The sequence below is a fragment of the Gopherus evgoodei genome, chromosome 15, assembly GCF_007399415.2.
Source record: "Gopherus evgoodei ecotype Sinaloan lineage chromosome 15, rGopEvg1_v1.p, whole genome shotgun sequence".
NCBI classification, from domain to species: Eukaryota; Metazoa; Chordata; order Testudines; family Testudinidae; genus Gopherus; species Gopherus evgoodei.
Window position 1 is genome coordinate 14,349,861 of NC_044336.1, and position 23,220 is coordinate 14,373,080.

The 23,220-nt window shown below is 44.1% G+C and overlaps 1 protein-coding gene across 3 annotated transcripts in view; it reads right to left on the bottom strand.

The window, feature by feature from the left end:
• Positions 1–2,755: 2,755 nt before the first annotated feature.
• The window catches only part of SAP30BP (SAP30 binding protein), a 60,543-nt gene continuing 40,078 nt past the window's right edge, over positions 2,756–23,220 (bottom strand). For all 3 annotated transcript variants that reach the window (XM_030534018.1, XM_030534019.1, XM_030534017.1), the window contains 7 exons: positions 15,373–15,461; positions 10,198–10,289; positions 9,639–9,699; positions 8,252–8,303; positions 7,276–7,334; positions 5,814–5,898; positions 2,756–4,594 (listed from right to left, as the gene is read on the bottom strand). In XM_030534018.1, the coding sequence (XP_030389878.1) occupies positions 4,413–4,594; positions 5,814–5,898; positions 7,276–7,334; positions 8,252–8,303; positions 9,639–9,699; positions 10,198–10,289; positions 15,373–15,461 (620 nt within the window). In that variant the 3' untranslated portion in view covers positions 2,756–4,412. The remainder of the gene's footprint in view (positions 4,595–5,813; positions 5,899–7,275; positions 7,335–8,251; positions 8,304–9,638; positions 9,700–10,197; positions 10,290–15,372; positions 15,462–23,220) is intronic.

Sequence of the window (23,220 nt, forward strand, 5' to 3'; positions counted from 1 at the left end):
ACGTAGCACTGGGATGACGAATGTTTTAGCCCTAGGTAATCCATTCACATCAGACCAGGTTGGCAGGGACTGAAATTATTGCCATTTAAATGGGATTTTGGTGGCCTAGGTGGAGCCAATTTGTTTCAGTCCATGCCACTTCCCTAGAGGACTGTTCAAACGTTCAAACAGGCAGCCTCCTTTGCTGACAGCATCAGTAGACACTAATGATCAAATGGGCCCTTGGAACCAAAATGTGCTCCCAAAGGTAGATCACATCTAAAGCACTTTGGCAAGGAAGCCTGCATTATGGCTGGCATATTTCATCAGCACTACCTCATAGTACTGCAGTAGCAACTCTATTGTTACTGGCTACTGAGGCACTTTTGTTATAAACTCTATTTTTAGAAGGATGTCAGCTCCTGGGAAAATCGTAAGAGGCTCAAATTCCAAATGCCCATTCATAGATTAAGAATGTTTTAATATTAAAATGACAATTAAAAAAAAATCAGCTACTGCCCATGGACAATAGCTAGTTTTCCTCCAATTATGTCAATGTACTGATGTCTGGAGCACCAGCTAAATGTGCAAACTTGTTTATCTAGAGAGCCAGAGCCTAAAATAAATACATCCATGTTTTTGTCAGGTGATTTAACATATAAACTTAGACAAAGGAATGCATAGGTTTCCTAAGCACAGTGCAGTGGAAAGCTATTTCTAGCCCATGTGAACTGTACAAATGACTGCCCTGACGGGGGGGCTTGGAATTATTACAGATGCTACAGAGAGGGGAAGCGGGAACATGGAAAGGGGAAGGGTGGGGTGGACAGGAAGTCTTTGATGATTAAGCCATTTACAAAAAAAAACAAAACTTTTAATGATCAGCAAACTGTGTAGCGAGTGATTCATCTTCCAAACCTTTCAATATATTCACCCTGGGTGACTGGTGTGTTTAAGTGCTGGGGAACAGGCTCCGTACAGGAGAGTCCAGCTTCACATGAGCATTGGCAACAAAGCTAACCTCTTTCCAGCTTTCCACCCTAAGAGTCCCCTTTTCCTGCCACAAATGTTTCCTGGCAGCTGCCCAGCTCGGTTTAGTTTTGCATTACCAGAAACCCACTAGCAAAGAGGGCTTTACTAGATTAAGAAGAATACTAGCTCTCTCTGCTATCAGTGGTATGGAGAGGTGTTTATATAAGACACACAAGAATGATAGTCCATTAGCTGTGACACTTTGAACCAACTGCATTACTCAGAAGTGCGCTGCTAACGTGTTAACTCATCTGAACTGATAGTAGTAGTCCTTTTGGGTTTGGGTTTTCACCACACCTGCCTTGGAGACAGCCACCTGTCCTCCACTGATACCGGACTGATGATAAAATTAAAGCAGATCTACACCACAATGTAAGTCTTAAAACAGTGTGGCTTAAATGTCTTCACAGATCAAACTAACATCGATAGCATAAACTAAGATAAGGGTGATTAAGCCCTCTTGGTTTAGGGCATACATTGGACAGATGCAGGAGTCAGGAAGGAGTTCCCACCACCACAGTGTGAATAGACCTTATGGATGATATCAGGCTAACGACCTGATCCAATGTGAATAGGATTTGCCATTCATCAGGCATAGGGTGGTCACACAATTATCAGAACTGCACAGAGTCATCTTTTCCATCACAACTGATGCTGACAGTTGGGCTTATTTGATGTTTTTCAGGTTAAGCCGAGCTGGTCTTTACCACGTGGTCACACCCTCCCCTCAGTGTTTCTGTAATGAAAAGTTATAAACTGTAATAGGAAGTAAATACTCAAGCCGCAGTAGCTGGCACTACTGCTAACTCTCATGTTACTGACAGCCTATTGCCTTTTCACATTCCAGTGAGAAGATTAAATGTACATTCCCATTCTCAGATTCAACAGCTCAGAGCCTGCTCCTGACAAATATACTTCAAGGATGCAGTCAGTTGACTGAGCAGTTGGCTCCCTTCTCTTTAGGGCACTCTTCCCTCCCACATTTATAGGATTACAAAAAACTGCAATAAAGTCTTTGGTGCTAGAGCAGCATTTTCTGTGCCAAAGGAGACTCATGAAATACAAAGCAGCAGACAATTGCCGTTATTCTGCAGAATGGGAGCTAGAGAAAGCTGTACCCCTACATTTGCTTTGCCTCCAGTTTCAGTGTTTCACTTTCAGCCATGCTGTTCGGCACTTAAAACCATCTACATTCACATCACACTCACACATTTTGACAGGCCTGCCTCTCGGTGTTAAACTCTAGGTAGCCCCTGCCCAGAGAGCCATTCCATCTCAGAGTGGAGTTAACAAGGCACCTGCCATAGTTAGTGGGAATCAAGTCAGCAGCTCTGTGCAGGGTTCTTACTTCAGTAAGAATGAAGAGAAAAGCCACGCCACCAACCATCCTCATATCAACTCATTCAGGTTTCACTTTCTTGGTCTCTGTAGTGCCGCAATCCTATCAGTGCTCCGGTGGACCTCTGAATATTCCAGATGAACAAAACCTGACATTTGTCAAAGTGATTAGGAAGAAATCCTCTTTTAAGTATATCAAAAGCAAGACAGACCCATTCTCCCTCCCCCAGTTGAAGTTATAAATTTATTTTAGGTAAGCTAGAACTCAAGAAAGCAACATGAAATCCAGAGAAACGTACATTTTTGCTGATCTATTAACTCCCTCTCTCGTCCCTGCTTTACAGCTTAAAAGATTGATCTAGTTAGCAATTTTTATCTCAATACAATCTGCAACACCTGGAATATTGAAGCTGAAGGAAATTGGTATTTATTAATATAGAGTCAGCAATCAGGTGCACTAAAAAATATTCTATAGGGACTGGTACAATAAACAATTTGGTAGTGATTTCTTCAAACAATTATGGCAGTGTAAATTATTCCATCCACCCACATCAAATAGCATTTCACTGGCTTTCTAGATGACTTTGGGCACGACACTTCACCGTATAATAATTATCTCCTGGTAAAGTACTTTGAGATCCATGGAGGAAAAGGATTATACAAAAAACCTGTGTATTATTAGCGGCTGACTGTTGGTAAAATTAAGAAAAACTGACACAAGTTTACAAAAATTAGAATTTTAAAAGGTATCAATCCCAGAAAATGGGTTTTATAATGAAAGAGCTGAGAAATCTTTAAAAAGGGATATAAACACAAAATATGTCCAGAAAATGGCCTCAGTAAGACAAAAGTCTAAAGAGGTTTCTGTGATTTCTTAAAATTCCATGGGAAAAAGTTTTAAAGTAAACACTCCCCTGCAGCATTTGCAACCCAGGTATCAACACTAAAAGTGAAAATAATGTTTTTTTTCATTAGCTGGTCAGAAAAATGCACATAGTAAGATATGAAAAGGACACAAGAATTTTTAAATTTTTCCATTTTTATAACGAAGAATTTTTAGTAACATAGGTAGGAAGCACCTCCCCAAAAAGTAAAATTTAAGTTGACAATATCTTTTTCACTACATTGGAGCAAACAGTACTGCTGTGTGTGTTTCACAGTATAAGTCACTACATTATACATAGACAACATGGGTTTCTACATTAGGAACACTTTCCTCTGGCGATCTGGTATCTGATCTTACTCCATGGAGACAAAATTTCTCTTGGGAGCTCTCTCCAAATGCACGCTCTGATTTCACAAATGTGACACCCACAGTCCAGGTTCTGAACAGGGGGTCTCCATCTCTGTAAGAGGCTAGCAAAACTTGACTATTTTATATTAAAAAATTTCAATGCTTAACACCTGATTACCAAAATAAAAGCTACATGGATTTGCACATAGGTTACAGATGTGAATAGCAATTGTATGAATGTAGACTCATTTCTTTGCATGTAGATTATACACTCACATCTCAGCTATGCTTACAAGCAAGGATGCTGATCAGCCTTGTGCGCATTAATTCCTTTGAGGCAGAGCGTGTATGCGTGGGGGAGACCAAGTCACAGGGCAACCACCTTTAAAGCGTGGCCTGAGATGCAAGAGAATGACTGACATTTTCCCATTTATTTTTAAAATTCAGATTTCCAGTAGGGATAAGACTCTCCAAGCCATAAAAGCAATAACACCACAACACTTAAATAAGCTACCCTTTACAAGCTGACACATTGCACACCACTGGCCTTCAGCACACTACAGAGCGACTGGTCATTCCAGCAGTGACACGGGATAGAGAAACTCCTTTCTATGAAGGTCAGTCCTGTGTGCACACACCTGATGTTCCTGCTTCCCCCACTTCCCTTAATGGGGTTGGGGGACGGAAGGGGGGGCATGTTGGGTGTGTTTTCAAGTCTTGCCATTTTGTACTGAGCAAATAAGAGTGACCCTCTCCTCTTCCCCTTCAAAGGATGGTGCCTTCAATGAGAATTCAGTCTGGAAGCCCAGGTCAGGTCTCAATGCACTTATCACTGCTTTGCTTTTTTCACTATGGTGCCAACAGCAGAGATAACTGTGGTTTTGGAGCCGCTTGCGCTGGTGGTTACTGTGACAACCGCTGGCAATGTTGCAGTGGTGGTGAGGATGGTGGGCTGAGCTATTGTTGTTACCGGGATGGCAGAGTCCCACTTACTTTTTCTCTTTTGAGCATCTGATTTGGAAAAACCAAGAGAGACTAGTATTAACATTAACAGCCACTGATCTTAACAGATCCCTCTCCTTCTCAGCCCTCCAAGTGCCATTGCCTGAGTGGACAGCATCTCCTCCCCCCTCTATGAGGCAAGTGGAACTTGGTCAGGAAGTGTTGAGCATAAACCTAACGGAACTTTGAACCCCCAAAGGCAAACTGAAGAACCTGCACCGTTTATGCCCCTGAACTCTTAGAAAACAGTGACATGAGATTTACTCTCTCCCCCCCCCCAACAACAAAGTAGGTTTGGTTTGGACAGAAAACATGGATCTCCCCATTCCATTAGCATAGGGGTTCTCAAACTGGGGATTGGGACCCCTCAGGGGTCGTGAGGTTATTACATGGGGGTCATGAGCTGTCAGCCTCCACCCCAAACCCCGCTTTTCCTCCAGCATTTATAATGGTGTTAAACATATAAAAAAGCATTTTTAATTTATTAAGGCGGGGGTTGCAATCAGAGGCTTGCTATGTGAAAGGGATCACCAGTACAAAAGTCGGAGAACCACTGCATTAGCATGAGGTATAGCACTAACTGTTAAGAGCCATTATCCAAATTACAACATCAAGTTGTTCATCTCTTTTCCCAACCCTCTCCTCAGGCTCTGGGGAAAAGACCTGTTCAAGAGACACTCATCAACATACAGCAACAAATTCCATTAACCTTGGCACAAAAAAAACCTTTCCTTCCCGAAGCTTACTGCCAAACCTTCCCACTGGGAAAACAAGCCAGCAACCCCCAATCCCAGATAACTAATACTGGTAACACTAAGGCTACCAACTCCTGGCAATCTGCCTTCTTTGGGCTCCTCTACGTTACCGCTTAGGTCAACGTAACTTGCGTTACTCAGGCACACCGCCCCCCCGAGCAACGCAAGTTACAGCAACTTAAGTACTGTCCACACAGGTGCTACGTCAGCAGGAGACACTCTCCTGCCGACACAGGTTCCACCTGTGGAGGTGGAGTAATTATGTTGACATGAGAGTGCTCTCCCGTTGACAGAGCTTGTCTTCACCAGATGTGTTACAGTGGTGTAGCTGCGCTGATGTTGCTTGGTAGCATAGACTTGTCTTGTGTATCAAGGGGATGGAGAAGAAAGGGAACTTCTAGGGTTTCTGGGTAGCATGAGAGGCAATTCCCACAATCGCGATGCAATTTAAGTTTGTCATCACATGTATTTACCTCCAACAGCAGTGCTGACTGTTGTGGTTGTGGTGGATGAAGCATTTGTTGTTGTGCCCTTCTTAGTGCCAGTCACAAACTCAATCTAGAAAGGAAGAAGAGGGGAGGAAAGAAAGAACAGATGTTAATATCTTGATCTTCTTCCCTCACTATAAAGTTATTCTTTAGATCCAGAATGTAGCAAGGTATAAAAAAGAGACAATATAGGTGAGGTATTATTTTTTTTTATTGAACCAACTTCTGTAATAAAAAGTTATTACCTCACCTACTTTGGTCTCATACATCCTGGGACCAAGAATGCTACAGCACGTGAGCAAACAAAGTACAAAAACATTTATTGGGCCATTCCACTTATCATTGGTATGTTGGGGAGAGAAAAACCAAGTACTCCAAAATGTATCAGTTACAACCATTATGAAGATGTGTAAATATGAAGATTCTCCATGTGTAGACAGATCAGAAAGTTTGGTACCATCCTTAATGGACAGATCAGGACTAGAATCCTGGTCTGTACAGATGCATTCTTACAAATCATTTCTTCAATGAGAAAACGAAGAGAGAAAAATAAAAGCTGTCCTAGAATGCAAGTCCCCGCACGCATGGTTTACGGAGACTGAACCACAGAAGAAAACCTAGCAACAAGAGCCACAACAGTCTGCAATTACATACCTATAAGTCTACAGCCATGGGAAAGGAGGGGGGGGATAGTCACAGGTGACTATATTGTTGTGCATAAAGCAAAACAAGAGGCAAACAAAGAGATGGCTATAAAGAAAGTTTGCTGCAAAAAATGTACTTGTTGCCAAAAAAGCATTCTACAAATCTGAAGTGATCTTGTTAATTAACTATTTGGATATGATTTCCGAATGCCAGCCCCTAATCCAAGTGCCTCACCATTTGGTGGGAGTGTGGGTGATGAAGTCCTCCAGAGTTATATAGTGTTTTAAATGAATTGACTCAATTTCCTAACAAGCAAAGACATTTTCAGGTATCGGGGGGCTGATATGGGTCTAGATACAGTTAAAGTGGTAATAAGAGAAAACAAAAACCAGGCCTGAGTTCAGTGTGATTTGCTGGGGGAATTAAGCTACATTAGGCTGCGTGACTAGAGGCATAGTGTGAAAGGCTAAGTACATAGTAGTTATTCACAGAGTATTGATGATCTTGTATTTGGAATACTGGGTGCAGTTATGCATGCTCTGATTTAAGAACATTGATAAAATTGGATGGGACTCAAGTAGCAAAGGCAATTGGGCCTGGAGAGAAACTGACCTACAAGGAAAAGGCCAAAAACCTAAATCTGTACAGTTTGGCAAAGAAATGAATAAAGGGAAAGATGTCAGAGCCGTCTAAAGATACCTAATAGTCGATACAAGGGGTAGTACATGGAGGAACATGAAGCAATGTAATCAATAAAGGCTGGGAGATTGATCTCTAAATTCCATAATTCTTGATTTATTACCTTTGTGCGCTCCTTCTTGGCCTTTTCCAGTTTGTCCATTTCAATCTTCTGTGCTTTGGCTAAAAAAGGTTGATACAAGAAGTTATAAAAAGCAGGAGATTCAGCAAGAGGAGTAATTCATCTCTACAACAGCTCCCATCTCCACCCTCACAATCAATGGGCAAGGTCCCACATTCAGAAAACTACTGATTCAGCTATGAAATACAAAACTTACTATCAAAGCCACATTCCACTTATAAATTTCTTCAGTCTCTTCACTGCAACCAGAGCCTGCTTGTATCTCAGACCAACAATTTTAAGGGAGGGACTTTCCAAACTAACGGAAACTCAGGAAGTTCTAGGTCTGAACCAGGGCCGCCCAGAGGATTCAGGGGGCCTGAGGTCTTTGGCGGCTGGGGGCCCCCGCTTTTGTGGTAATTCAGTGGCGGGGGTCCTTCTGCTCCAGAACCAGCCGCTAAAGTGTCCCAAAGACCCACAGCGGGGGCTCCCCGCTGCCAAATTGTGGCTGAAGACCCAGTACTTTGCTGATGGGTCCCGGAGCAGAAGGACCCCCTGCCGCAGGTCTTCAGGGCACTCTGGCAGCGGGTCCCAGAGCGGAAGGGCCCCCCCTGCTGCCAAATTGCTGCCAAAGACCCAGAGAGGAAAAAGCTCTGGGGTCCTGGGCCCTGCGAGAGTTTTCCAGGGCCCCCAGAGTGAGTGAAGGACCCTGCTCCGGGGGCCCCGAAAAACTCTCGTGGGGGCCCCTGCGAGGCCCAGGGCAAATTGCCCCACTTGCCCCCACCTCTGGGCGGCCCTGGTCTATACAGCCAAACTGGACTAGTGCCTAACCAGAACACAGCAGGCATGTTCTGACTTTCCAGTCATTCAAAAGGGTGTTCAGTTAAAATACGGTTGCTAAAGCTCCAGCATGATTCAATAGCACAAATAAAAGCTGTAGGAATGATCAGAAAGAACGTAAAGATATCCTTAAGATTACCTAGCGCCTCATAGTAGGAGTCCTCAGACCACCCATGAGGGTCAAACATGTCCTGAAAGAGAGAAGGTTTAACATTCTTTCAGGAACTTGTTTGAACAATAAGATATACAAAACACTTCAACATTTCACTCAGCATCAAACATGTACTTCTATTAAAGTACCACAAGGAAGAGAAGGAAATATTCACTACAGCTCTAAAAGCCCCTCTCCTGTATCCCAATCAGACATAAAAGGTTCATATGCATTGTAGTTACATTGGTCCTAGAATATCAGAGACACAAGATGGGTGAGGTAATATCTTTTATTGGATCAACAGAAGTTAGGCCAATAAAAGATATTACATAAGCTAAGAATCAATGAATCTCTTATGCAGATGTCATAAAACTGTGGGGCACGCCCCCCACGGGGACACGGAGGAACATTCAGCAGGGTACAGCAGGCGCAAGCCAGCCCCTACAGGGGGTGGTGAGGGAACACCACCCAGTCCCACCCTAACCCCATCCCAGCTCTGCACCTGGCCCAGAGCCCGGCTGCTGTTCCCTACGACGGCCCAGCAGTGGCTGTGCTCCTGGCCCTGCTCCTGCCCCCAGCCTTGGCCCCTAGCTGCAACTCCATTCCTGGCCTGGGGCCGAGAGCAGAGCTGCACCAGGCTGCGGGTCCAGCTGCCGCCCTCCACCCAGCCTGGCTGTGGCTCCTCTGTGCCTCCCCCCCCCCCGTCTTGGTCCCCTTACCCCATCCGTGTGACATCCCCCGCCCAGCCCAAGCCTTAGCCCTGCTCCCAGCCTTGGAGTGAGGTAAGTCAGGTTGTGCTCTTCTAAAGACCACTATTTTTCAGGTGTGAACAGTCAAATATTTTACAAGATGTTGAGGCTGAAGGGATTAACATGAATGGACACCCAACTCCCAGGTGCCTAACTGTCTTTGGCTCCTTTTACAGTCTTAGCCTGAAGCTAGATATGTTCCTGGTACCATTTTCCATTTGACAATTCAACAATGATTTGTACCAGTTATGCCATTTCAGTGAGTGACAGATGCACTAAATATTTCTCATTGCAAGTAGACACTTGTTTCCCAAATTTGTGCTTCCTGAAAGACTGAAAGGCCAAAGCAGAATTTTACCTGCACCACTACAAACCCCCAAATTAGCTGTCCCCAGGCACAGAATTCAAAGTGTATATCGCAAAGCTATAGCTACTGGAGTTCACTGTTATACAGAGTACATTTTACTTCAATGCAACTAGAAATCAAACTGCAAACAAATCTCTAGCTGACTATTTCCATCAGCCCTGAAGTACGAAGCCCTAAATGTCCTGGCTGAGGAAGAGGACAGAACTGATGAGAGCTTCATGTACCCACCCCATCTCCCAGGAAGTCTCTTTCTTCTTACCTTGGGATAATTCGTACCAAGTTCGTCGATTGCACAAAACTGGATCAGCTTTTCATAGATGCTGAGACAGAAGAACAATTAGTTTATTTCTAGCTTTTCCCTGCCTTCAAGTTTAAGCTCATGGGGTTTGTTGGTACAAAGAGGCTGGTGCTCCTTTTCAATGGCCCAGATGCAGAATCAGAGTGCAAAGAGTAACACTCTGAAGACCCATAAACACCACCGCAATATGCAAAACATGCCAAAAACTCTGATTATTCCTCCCCCCAACTAGAGATTCATCTCTAACTCCCAACCCAAAACATACCATCCATGGAATCCTACCTAAAGCCCTACACACTTGATTTTAAAATTTGTGTTTTAGTTGTGGTTACATGGATCTCCAAAAAGAGCCTCATGCTCACCATTTGAGATGTTTTTCTAGATCCTCTTGCTGATTTCATGAGCAGTAACAGTGTCTATTGCTCGACATCCCCAATTTCTGATAGGACTCTAATGGCAGGGACGACGAGTCTTGGAATTAGCTTTCATGTGGAGTTGTAACCCCAAAGGAAAAACTCACCTGGGATTACGAAATTCCTTCTTCCTCTGAATGATGTAGTTCATATCCATGCCCTCTTTCATCTTCCTATCATACAACTTTTGAATCTTATCCTAGATAAAAAGGAAACAATGTAAGAGCCAACACCAAGTAGTAACACACAGATTGTGCTTATTGAATATCTCCTAACATGGTTGTCTTATTTCTGCATAGTTAAACCCAAAATGGCCCTCTCCCACATTAGAACAATTTTTTCAGAAGCAGGAAGGCTGAAGCAGGCACATCATCTGGGCTAATCTGCAGTGACATTGATTCTTCTCAGACTCACAAATCAAATCAAAGATCACTCTCCCCTCCCTGCATAATCCACTATACAGTGTGGGCTATCAAGCTCTTAAAGGAGCAAGGGCTCCCTGCAGCAGCAATGGTAGCAAGAGTTAAACAAAACAAAGCAAAGCAAATTAAAACCCCATCCTGCTTGTTTCAGCTCCCAAGGGAAAGAGATGGATTAGTTCAGTGGTTTTCAAACTGTGGTCCGTGGACACCAGGAGGTCCACAGACCTCCATTTAAGGTCTGGCATCTCCATTTGAAATTTTTTAAGGGGTCTGCAAATGAAAAAAAAAAAAAAAAAAAAAAGGTTGAAGACCACTGGATTAGTTCCATGAAAAAGGTTTGTTTCAGACTGTTTACGTTATGTTCAACATGCCAGCAACACACTTGGAAAGAGGGGGAAACAAGGGAAGTCTCTCTCTTTAAAAGGGGGGGGAGGGAAGAGGGATGTTCTTCAGAGGAAAACAATCACCTACCCCCGCAGTCTTAACACTTTCAATTGAGTGTAAAAAAACAAAAAACACCTCCAAAAATCAAAGCATTTGCCACCACGCTATGAAGTGGGGTGGGGAAGCAAAGAGATGACATGTATCTAGGTGGATGATCTTGAGAAGTACAAAGCTTGATGAAAAGCTTTTAAAGCAGCCAGTGGCTTGACATGGGCAGGGCATTAGTGATGCAATTAATGGATTAAGTTCTGTCCAACAACAGTTCAGACCCTTAAATAGGACTTGAATGTTCCCTTATGATTATGCCCAACGCTGGAGATGATTCAAGGAACATCCCACCTCCTATACTAACAGTGTAGCATTAAAGCCACTATCCCGGCCTGGAAGAGACTGGGGCGGGGGCAGAGCCAGGTTTCCAATTGGGCAAGTGCCTAAGGGTGCTGGCATTCTAGGCATGCCTTCCCTCTCTAAAAAAAACTGTGCGCACTATGAAGAGAGAACTAGAGAGAACTGATGCTGGGCTACCCAAGAAAAGGACGCGGCTCACTGCCAGATCTGGGTAGCATAAGGGAAGGGGAGCAGAGTTTTGCTGGAAAACTAACTTAGGGTATGGCTACACTTGAAACAGCGCTTTGAAGTGAGTGTGTGGTTGGAGCGCCAGCGCAGGGAGAGAGCTCTCCCAGCGCTGCACATAAACCACATCCCTTACAGGTGTAGCTTGCCGCGCTCCCAGCACTGCGGCACTGATTACACTGAGGCTTTACAGCGCTGTATCTTGCAGTGCTCGGGGGGGGGAGGGGGGATTCACACCCCTGAGCGCGAAAGTGGCAGTGCTGTAAAGTGCCAGTGTAGCCAAGGCCTTAGGTGCTCTGTGCAAACAATGTTATCTGCAGGCATTGCTGATGCTGTCCGCTGTCAGTGCTGTGCTCTTGGTAACTACCCACTTGTGAATGTCTTTGGGCATACGGGGCTGGTTAGGTGAAAGTGACTTCTCCTTGGAGGTCCTGCAGCTGCACAATGCAGGGAGTATTCCAGTGAAACTTGAACTGCTGGGAAAGGCAACTTAAACAGATTCAGAAGGTGCAAAATACTGGATAATTACCTTTCAAAAGGAAGGCCGTAAAGAAAACTGCATCTGTTTTGCTCAGCAGCGCAGCATAAAAGTTCGAAATGCACTCCCTACTCCAGTGATTTCGGGCAGAGTGTCTGACATGGAGCACAGAAAGCAGAAGAGGGAAGATGCACTTTCAACCCTGAATAACCCGGGAAATGTAGTTATTTGGTAGGTTTTAAACTACAATCGGTATTTGAATCTTGCATGAAAGGAAGTCGTCCTGCTGCTAAGCAAGGTAGTTTGTGACACTAGCACTATGGAAAAAAACTTACTTATAAAGTTAGACTATTTTACAGGAAGTGAAATTCCAGAGACTTTACAATAGAAAATTAAGATCTTGTGTCTGAAACCCAAAATTTGGAGGCAGGAGATGCAGATTCATATTCCCTGCTCTGCCACTGACCTCCCATGTGACCTTGGGCAAGTCTCTCAACCTCTCAGGTCTCAGTTTCCCTTTGTGTAAAATGGGAATACTATGTCCCCAACTCAAGGAGGCTCCTTCTAGCCCTGCATTTCTGTGATTTTATGTGTAGTAAATTTCACTACAGTTTACACAAAGTAGCAAGATCCTTGGATGAAAGGTCTAGTATCATCATCAGGTATAAAATTGCTATTTCCTCAATTAAAGTTAATCTTTTAGGCTAAGTCACACAACCCTATTAACATGCCCAAAGGAGGCACCACAAATTGAGAGAACAGTTGCAACAATCACTGAAAATTCAGCCTCTAAATCTGAAGCGTTGATAGCACCACCAAGATGGAGTCCTCATATTTAGAATATGGAAGGTCCACAAAGTAAAGAACTAGTGGGTCACCTTGAAACTAGGAAAGAATTTCCTCTTTGCATAGAGCTTTTCAAGATACAGCATGTTAGAAAGATAAACTGACCAAGGGAAGGTAGAGATACCAATGGAATAAAGGACAGTTTATTTCCAAATCTCCAAAGTATGTCAGGCCCCCCTACAGAACTGAAAAATATTTTAGTTGTGCAATTTGCAAAAGGCAGTTTGGTCTGCTTGCAAAACTGAAGCGAGTCTCCATTCTTTAAGGTGGTTTGGGGTAGACATATTCCACACAGGGTGGAGACAGTTGAGAAAGGAAATGGATCAGTCTTAATTTATCAGATCTTTGCACCAGTTTACTGCATTCCTCAGACCTATGCACTCTTACTCACTCACTGATGTCACACCATTAAAATCTCTTGCAGTACAAAAGAGAACTAATAATGGGCGTGTCAGGCACACCACACAAAGAGGATGCATTCTGTACTGTGATTCAAAATGACTTACTAACCATTACAGGGTTGTAACTCACCTTTTGGACGTCTGCACACAACAGTTCTTCACCACTGTGCCATCTTAAATTGTCCACCACTATTAAACCTACTAGCGGTTGGCAGGAAACAGTAGCCCCACACAGCCTTCATTCACCTTCCCCAATCTATGGCATGCAAGAATGGGGACCACTATTAAGTAATATTTGAGGTCTTTTTCCACTTGTTTCAGAGAATAACAGTTTTGATACACAAAGGGGCTGCTACACCTTTCTATGAACAGCTCTCCCAGATACACATATGAGTAGAGGCTTGGAAAGATGAGATTTATCAGTAAATGGTGATAAACAGATTTCACCATACACACAAACGGATGAAAAATATACTTCCAATGACAATCAACAATTTACAAATAGGCAAAGAAAGAAAAACGCTGCTTGCTTGAGAACTTCAGAGTTTGATTTAAGGCTATTTACTTTGTATATTCTGATGTGATGTTGATAATTTGGGCTCTAATGGTTATGAAGCTTTAACTTTTTGTATCTCAAAGTCTATTGTAATTAAATACTGTCTGACTCCACCTCCAATTTCCCACAACTGTGAAACTTTAAAAATAGAATAAACGCTTAAAAATGTCAAAGTTTATCAGTCAAAATTATATTTAAAAAAAAATCAAATTCTGCTATGCAATAAACCCACTATCAGCAGTGAATTCTGTTCCTTTGGCATGGAGTTAAGTTGATGACAGCACCTCACCTACTAATACAATAAAAGATTGCATTAGCATCAGATGCAAACACAAGCCACTCTTCATCACAAGGTAGCATTAGCAGCAATTATACAATTGCATGCATTTTCCTGTCTCCCCACTAAATCCAGCTCCATAGCTGCCTCAGAAAGGAACAAGCTGGGTGAGGAAATAGCTTTTTATTGGACCAACTTCTGTGTGGCTCGGACTCTCTCAGCAACACAGCTCTTCTTCAGACCTGTGAAAGGTACCACAGCGTCACAGCAAAAACACAGGAGGGTCCCAGAGCCTGGGTTCCAGGTAAAGCCCAAATGTCTACACTGCAATTAAACAGCTCTGTAGCCTGAGCCCATGTCAGCTGACACAAGTCATTAGTGGGTGTTTCAACTGCAGTGTACACATACCCTTAGAGTTAAAGAACCCTGTGGAAATATATTACAGTTCGATGGGAGAGCTCTTACCAAGTCTGGAACCCAACCAAAAATGGTAGTTTATTGATTTAGAACAGAACCCACCACTTCTGAATTTCAGCGCAGTACTGGCCAAGACAAGATCTGAGCTGCGGTACGCGTTCCCACACTATCCATTTATTATTCCTGAGTAGTTCTGGAAGCAGGGCAAGAGTTACTTAGGGTATGGCTAAACTTGAAATTTCAAAGCGCTGCCGAAGTGTGAGTGTGGTCGGAGCGCCAGCGCTGGGAGAGAGCTCTCCCAGCGCTGCACGTAAACCACATCCCTTACGGGTGTAGCTTGCAGCGCTGGGAGCCGCGCTTCCAGCGCTGCGGCACTGATTACACTGAGGCTTTACAGCGCTGTATCTTGCAGCGCTCAGGGGGGTGTTTTTTCACACCCCTGAACGCGAAAGTTGCAGCGCTGTAAAGTGCCAGTGTAGCCAAGCCCTTAGAGATTTTTTTGTTTACATAGTACATTTCTCTACCTAGTTAGAAAAGGGGAGTTAATTCTGTTTCTTTGAAAAGGCTTAAAAGCAGCTAAGGTGATAAATGCAGTTCTTTTCTATTCAATGAATGTGTCATTTTGCCCAGTGTTGGGTGAAAGACCTTGCTGCAGTGCTCACACTGAAGTGCGGTAAGCATGTGGGGGAACCTTTACACTGCATTTGACTTGCATAAGATTGAGAAAAAAAATCTCTCAGATGGTTTTGATTCTGTGGGAATCTCTTTTGCTGCATTTTACCAGCTCTTAGGATGTTTGGTCAACTGGTTAACTGAAATTTCAGACAAATCCAGAGAGACGGAAAACTGGAAGAGGGTTTGTACCTACCTGTAAGTGGTTTGAACACCTGCCTGGGGGTTCTGGAGGGATTTTGATCTCATCTGGAGACATATTTCTTACTCGCTCTGAGAAGGAAGCTGCAATGAAAGATCAGGACATGAGATCCGGCACCACTGCAAGCAGTTTTAAGCCGACACAAGTCATGAAAACTCATTTTACACCCTAACTGGCACTATTCTGTCATTTTGAGGATTCAGGATTGGCAAAATGGGGAGAAAGCTGCAAATCAGCACCCAAGGAAATTTGGCAATTTTGTGCAAGCAGCTCAAGACTAGGAATTTTGCAGAATGAAGGCTGAAGAGCATTGTCAGAAATGTGCATAGGAAGCTCATGGCCAGTGCTTAATCCTTCACTTTCATGAACACAAGAATTCATTTAGTTGCATTGTGAAAGGCAGGTGATCTTCCAACTTTACCTACTGCCCCTTCTATTCCAATGTGGCTGGCAGTTTGCTTTTTTGGAGAGTGGGGGGGTGGGGAGGTAAATCAGACAGAAATGGCTCTGTAAGTACAGGAACAAAAGCTGTTCAAAAGGCATTATTCTATCCCAGCACCATATACTATCCTATTCACTGTGCTTCACTTCTGCACCAAACTGTGCACACCAATTATTTTGCAATCTTACTCTGAAAGATTCAGATAACGCGCTGTCCGTATCCAGAGTCTTCCCCTGCCCTTCAGAATATAGTCCCACAAAGAGTGTCATACTGTGAAAGTGAAGAACCAAAAGGAAAAAAAAACCTAAACTATTCCAGATTATGGTCTGTTTTGGAATAGATCAAATTTGGATTCTGCTTATTTCAGGACAGCATGTTTACATCGAAATGATGCAGGCTGAAAACAGGCACACGTCTCCAACAGCTCTCACAGCTTCCATCTTCAGCTTAAAGTTAACATTTTCTTAACAGATGCTTTGATTTCTACTTATGGGGTCAGATTATTACTATAAAGAGCAAATCATTCAGTGAGACGGATGACAGAGCAGTACAGGTTTGACATGTTGTTCCACAGCTAATTTTAATGCTGGTGACCATCAGTGTGGTATATCTGTGCGCTTTACAAATTTGAAACCTCAGGAAGGCAGAACACCAGGCTCCCATGTGAGCTGCAGCTCTACCTCTCAGCTAGGAAACCAGGATTGAATCAGTTGGGAATACCTGGACAAAGAGGCATCTCATAGCAGATGTGGACAGGTTTGCACTTTATCTTGTTTCCACAGGGAACAGATTCCAGAGTCATGGACTGCCTAATGAAAGCACTTTCCGCCAGGACCCACAAGTTATGTCACCCTTGAGACATTTACATTTGTGATTCCACAGCTACAAGAAAGAGTTGATTAAACTGCAGCTCCAGAATGTCCAAGTTAAACCCTCTTTGATCAAAGCTCAGAAGGGCCCCCCAAAAGGACAGACGGTATAGAATCTACATCAGAAGACAAGATGGCATGGTAACACATAGCTAAGTCTGGCAGGTAATAAGCATTACACTTCAATGTTAACAGCTTTTTTTCTTTTATATGAATGTAAAGCAACAAGAACAGCAGCAGAGGATGCAGATCTGGCAAGCGAACACTCGTTCTGCTTGATCAGGATGTTATTGAGAGTTAAATTCTTCAGCAATTGCAAGTAAACAAAAAAGAGTGTCCTTTGGCATTTACAAAGAGCACACACGCCTCTGTGGGGAAGGGAAAGCTTGCCAAAGTCCCTACAGAAAAGCAGTCACTTTGGGACTCCTGGACAACAAGGCTACATTTGTTATAGGTTACAGTGGCTGATGGCATGGGGGATGTTTCTAATTTAAATTAGCATTTCAGAAGTACGGGAAGATACGAGTGAGTGCACAGAAATGTTAAGTGACAAAAGGGAGACAACATACTCCAGAAAAGGTAAAACAAATTATTGGGATCATAAATGCATTCACATTATTAGCTGAAAGATTGATTACAAGAGCAAGGAGGTTACCCAACTCAACCCAGACTACATAGTGCAAAGGAGCCAAATTAAATCCAGGTACAGCCCTTCCAAATTCAAGATCCATGTCTTTCACGGCTCTTCTGCAGATGGTTAGAGGATCCATTAAGTGAAATAAAAGGATATTTGGAAGTAAGAAATAGTACTTTCACAGAAAGGGAGTTTTTGACCAAAAGTCAGCCAGGATTTGAATACAGGAACCCTATACTAACCCAGCATATCATTCAAATTAGCCTGTAAAAGGAGATGGGTGATAATCAGTTAAGAAAACTTTTCTGGATAGGGATAAGGGGGAAAGAACATGCTGGGCTCATGTTGGGAAAGAGAGGCATATACTGAACCATGCCATTTCAGCTTTTACCTCCCTCATTTGCTGGTCTGTGTTTGAGGCATATGGAAGTGCTCAGTTATTGGCCCTACCCTGATGTGCAGTCCAACCTCTCCTTGGTGTATGGCTATGTCTCCACTGAACAGTTAACCCCCTACCATCCACATAGAAAAACCTAACTGGGTTTGGAGGGGCTTTAAACCGTACTACGTTACCCAGCTGGGAGTATGGGCATAGGTGCTTTAACCCCATGCTACCTTACCCATGCCCCCAACTGGGTGAGAGCCCAGGCTGCGCTTTAATCTAACTGAAATCTGCCCACTTTGCAGCGAGGACAGGCAAAAACTGCACAAACACTCAACTGCAAAAAGTCCTCCAATTCCCTTCCCACACCTCCCACTCAAAAGAACAAACTCTCATACAATTGACACAAATGACTGGGAATGCATCCTAGAGCAACCCAGCACAAAGAACCATGGGATATGCCCCAGACACACAGGCAAGTGCAGAAACAATGAAGACACGGTAATTCAGGTAGGACTTTGCAGTGGGGATGCTCACACCTGGTCTAGGCTAACCCAGATGCTCAGACCTGGGAGCCAGTCACCTGGGGTTAGAGCTGAGTGAATAATTTCCACTAAACTGAAAAATCCTCTCATGCCAGAAGGTCAGACACAGGACTGAATATTGTATCCGGAGAAAAATCTTTGGAGGAAGGGGTGTCCGGGTTGTTTGGTTTTGTTTTCCCAAAGATGTGCCTTACTATGAATGGAGAAGAGGTTTCAGTTATTTATCCTAGTCTACATTAAGGGCTAGGTATGGCAAAGAGGAGCCTACATTTATACTTTTGAGGTACTACAACCTTCTCTCTCTCAGTGCATACCAAGATTACCTTAAGATTCCAGAGCCCGCTTTTCCATTAATTTTTTTCCTACTTGGTAGATGGATTATAATTCAATAGAATCCTGGGAACTCCAGCATACTGAGAAATCAGCCACACCTGCTCATTTAACAAGTCTTATTTGTTCACTACTTGTAGTGCCTTTAGGTAAACAATGCAGAGAGCTTTTAAGTGGCAATTTAAGAGGTCTGCTCTCTACATCTCTTTCCATGTATGCAGGTGTGAATGTATTCAATCGGGGTGGCCAAACCAGATGGGGCTCTTTCACAGTTAAAGTTCGGCTTGAGAAGACACCTCCCCCCCATTCCCCACCTACCCGATTTGGGGGGAGGGAAGCTTGGCACCTCTGCCCTGCAGCAGGGTGGTAGGATAGGGGTTTCTGCCCAGCGTGGGGGGGGCCCCTCAGGGCTTCAAGCAGGAGTGGAGCACCCGTAGGTGCCTTTCACGAGGCAGAGGCCGCGAATCCTGGCAGGCGTGCCCCAGATCTTGAACTTCTGAAGAAGATTGTTGTATGCAGCTCAGAGGGTCAGTAAGTTTGGCCATCTCTGTACTAGATAGCGATGCCACGGTGTGTCCTCACAGGATATGTCCAGTTGCTCTGTGCATCTTGTTATTTCTGCAAGATCAAAGCTTTGCTTTTTATGCCAATCAGAGGTAGCGACAGTGGGTGTGGCTTCTGACTGATCTGCAATCCACTTGCTTCTGGCCTAAAGGATCTTAGGAAGTCAGGTGGCTGGCATGCGTCACCATTTCAGGAACACCCAAGTTCTGGCTTGTAATAAGTAACTACTCATACTTGGCAGCTATAGATCTGATTGGGATGAAAAAACTTGCAAAGGACAGGTCGTAAGCCAGACTTGCATGAATCAGCTGGTGGTTGAAACAAGGAGTCCAGAGGCACCTTAAAGATTAATAGATTTATTTGGGCATAAGCTTTCATGGGTAAAAAACCCACTTCTTCAGATGCATGGAGTGAAAATTACAGATGCAGGCACTGTATTACTGACACATGAAGAGAAGGGAGTTACCCCTGGTTGAAGTATATTTGGGAGCATGTCTCAAGGATATCGCTAGATCAGCAAGTGAAGGCATCCTCTTCCAAAGAGTGCAAAGATGGCCAGTTAGCTAGGCATGTGGGTTTGCTTTCATCAACTGACAGTGTAGTTTAAGAATTCAACTGCATATAAGCTGGAGAGGCATCAGTTGGAAGCAACTGAGGAGAAGAAGGACCTTGGAGCACTGGTTGATCACAAGATGACTACGGCCTTGGCTACACTGGTGCTTTACAGCGCTGCAACTTTCTCGCTCAGGAGTGTGAAACAACACCCCCCTGAGCGCAGCAGGTTACAGCGCTGTAAAGTGCCAGTGTAAACAGGCTCCCAGCGCTGTAAGATAATCCCCTCAGGGAGGTGGAGTATCTGCAGCGCTGGGAGAGCTCTCTCTCAGTGCTGGCACCACCACCACACTTGCACTTCAAAGCGCTGCCACGGGAGCGCTTTGGAGTTTCGAGCGTAGCCAAACCCTATGAGCCGCCAATGTGATATTGTGAAAAAAGCTAATGCGGTCTTGGGATGCATCAGGTGAGGTATTTCCAGTGGAGATAAGGAGGTGTTAGTACCATTCTACAAGCCCAAATGGAGCATGGTCTGCATTCTCTTCCATCCAAAACAAATTTGCTTCCTGTTACATTACCGGAAGTGTGGGTTTCCACAATTTCCTGGCAGCAAAAAGTAGAATCCCAGAGAAGAATATGAGGCATTAACATGCCACTGAGTCATCCATCTTTGAAATACCACTGTTAATTAATCACTCTTTGTGGGCTGGAGAATGCAGAGGAAGACCAGCATATATTGGCCATATTTTCTAATATTTATATATTTTAATTTTGTTAAAATATCCAGAGCACTAGATGCTTCCTTTTGTATGGGCTGAAAGGAAATTCTCTCTTTGCACAGCTTTATTCGCAGCTAAAGAATTGATATATTGCTGCTCATGGCTACTGCAACAATATGTATTTCAGAAGGGCTACATGGAGCAACAGCAAATGGAGATGCAGCAATCAGCATTACAACTGCTCCCACTTTTCATGCAGCTAGCAGTTCTTCTGAGTGGCAAAGTGCTCTAAAGAAAAATCCCTTCAGAAGAACAAAGTGTGGAACTTTATGTATATTGTACTCCCCATGCTCTTTCCCTTTAATGTCTGGCACAGTTATCATTGCTAAAAAAAGAACTGGTATTTCAAACTTTAGGGGGAAAGATAAACTGAATAGTTATGAAACAGCTTCTATGGAAGATTTTCAACATACTGGTCCTGCAGATAGACTTTAGATGCTCCTTTTGAGCTGAAAGGATTTGGGATGTTTGATCCAGCCTCCAACTGTAAACCTTCAAGGGGCACTTTGCTGCAATACTAAAAACCACTCTTCCACTGCAGAGACTACCGTAGTACTTCTTTATCAGGCTGACAAAAGGTTCAGTCTGATTGAAGATACTTACACAGAATCCTGCATGGCACATATTAACCCTAGGTAACCCAACACCACAGTTTAGCTGTAGGCAGCTTGCCCTTTGCATGCTTCTGTTGGGAAAGGAAGTTAATGCAGATCTCATATCTCATCTCTTAACATGTCTCCAACCCACCTTAACCATGAACAAGTTGAGACACCAAGGACTCCGTTGGGTGCTACATACCCAGGTTTCAAACCCAGGCTTTTCACAGCGTGTCATCCAAACTCTGGGCTCAATAAGGGTGTCAGCCTTGACAGAGGTTACTCTCTCAACATGAAATGAGTATTAGGGCCAAAGCAGACGTTGGATGAAGGGGTGTCAGAGTACTTCAATTTAACGCTTAGACAATGTCTGTCTACACTACGGCTTATGTGGGCAAAACCTGTCATTCAAGGGTGTGAATAAACCGTCTCCCTGAACGACTTAAGTTACACCTACATAAGCGACAGTGTGGACTGCGCTATGTCAGCGGGAGACACTGTCCTGCTGACACACAGTTTATGCTGCTTGCGAGGTACATATAGAGGTGGACTCTCTCAGGCTAGGTCTACCCTACAGACCTTACAGCGGCATACCTGTAAGGTCTCCTGTGTAGTCACTCTATGCCGACAGGAGAAACCTCTCCGATTGGCCTAATTAAACCACCCCAATGAGCAGCGGTAGCTATGTCAGTTTTTTCACATCCCTGACTGACAAAAGTGTTAGTGTAGACATAGGCCTTGTCTACACTACCAAGTTTTGTCGACCACTCAGTGAATATGTACAATACACAACCACCCCGACGAGAGACCGTGTCTTTTTCCTCTAATTTTTGTCGACGAAGTGCCAGTGTAGACACCATGCTTGATTTCATTGCTTTAATTGTCCTCCAGGAGGTGTCCCACAATGCCCATCGTGACTGTTCAGGTCAGCAGTTTGAACTCCATTGCCCTAAGCAACCATCCGCCCCTCCCCCTAGAAGCCCTGGGAATTTTTGAAATTTCATTTCCTGCTGGCTTGGCATGTAGAGGTCTCTTCGTATCTTTTCAGGTGCCCATGGTGGGTTATTGCACCAAAAGCTCTCCTGCTTTGACAGCTGCTGAGCTGTAGGATCTGATCAGCACATGGGGAGAGGAGGCTGTGCAGTCCCAGTTGCACTTGTGCCTGTAGGTATCCCAATTCCTACGGCTCATTTCTCAAGGCTTTTGTGAAAAGGGCTATGATTGGGACACGCTGCAGTGCGGCGTGAAGATGAAGGATCTGAGGCATGAGTACCATAAGACAAGGGATGCAAACCATCGCTCCAGTGCTTCACCTAAGACATGCCGGTTTTATAAGGAGCAAGATGCTATCCTCGGTGGTGATCCCACCTCCATTGCCAAAAGTCCTGTGGATACTTCAGAGGGCACAGAGATGGCGGAAAGAGGCACTAACCTGGAGGACAAAGTTGGTGATGAAGAGATGGAGTTAGATGACTATGTGCAGCTCCCGATGGGGCAGGCAGCCAGGAACTGTTCTCCATTCCAGAGGTGTCTAGCGAGTCTCAGCAGTTGCTCTCTAGTGAGCAAGAAGCAGGAGAGGAGATGCCTGGTAAGTGGCTATGGTTTGTGTAGTGCAGAGGTGGGCTCAGGGTAGAGAAATGTGGAAGGCTAGCTGTGTTTCTGTGATATGCACATTTCCCTGGGTAGCTAATCAGTACGAGGGAACAGGGTGTTGATGCATGCCGAGATCTCACAAGAATCCTCCAGAGAGATCTCCAGGAAACTTTCCTGGGGGTACCTGGTAATCCTCTGTCGAAGGTTTCATGGCAGAACAGCTTTGTTCCTTTCCCCCATTGTAGGAAACTTTCCTGCTCCATTCAGAAATCACTTGTGCAGGGACTAAAGCGGCACACAGGTGAACAGCATAAGGAGCAGGGCAGAAGCCACAATCATGGAGTAGATTTACCCTCTTTTCCTTGCTTACCCTTAATAAGATGTCTGCTAGAATTACCCCCGTCTGTTGAAAAGTGTGGGAATTTTAGAATTTTTTTCCCTAGTATGCTGCATCATGACCCTTGCAAAAAAAAAAAAAAGTGTGTGTTTTTTTCCCCATGTGGAGTGGCCCTCCCTGCCACTCACCATGCTTTGGGTGTTCGTGGAGATGTGGTGC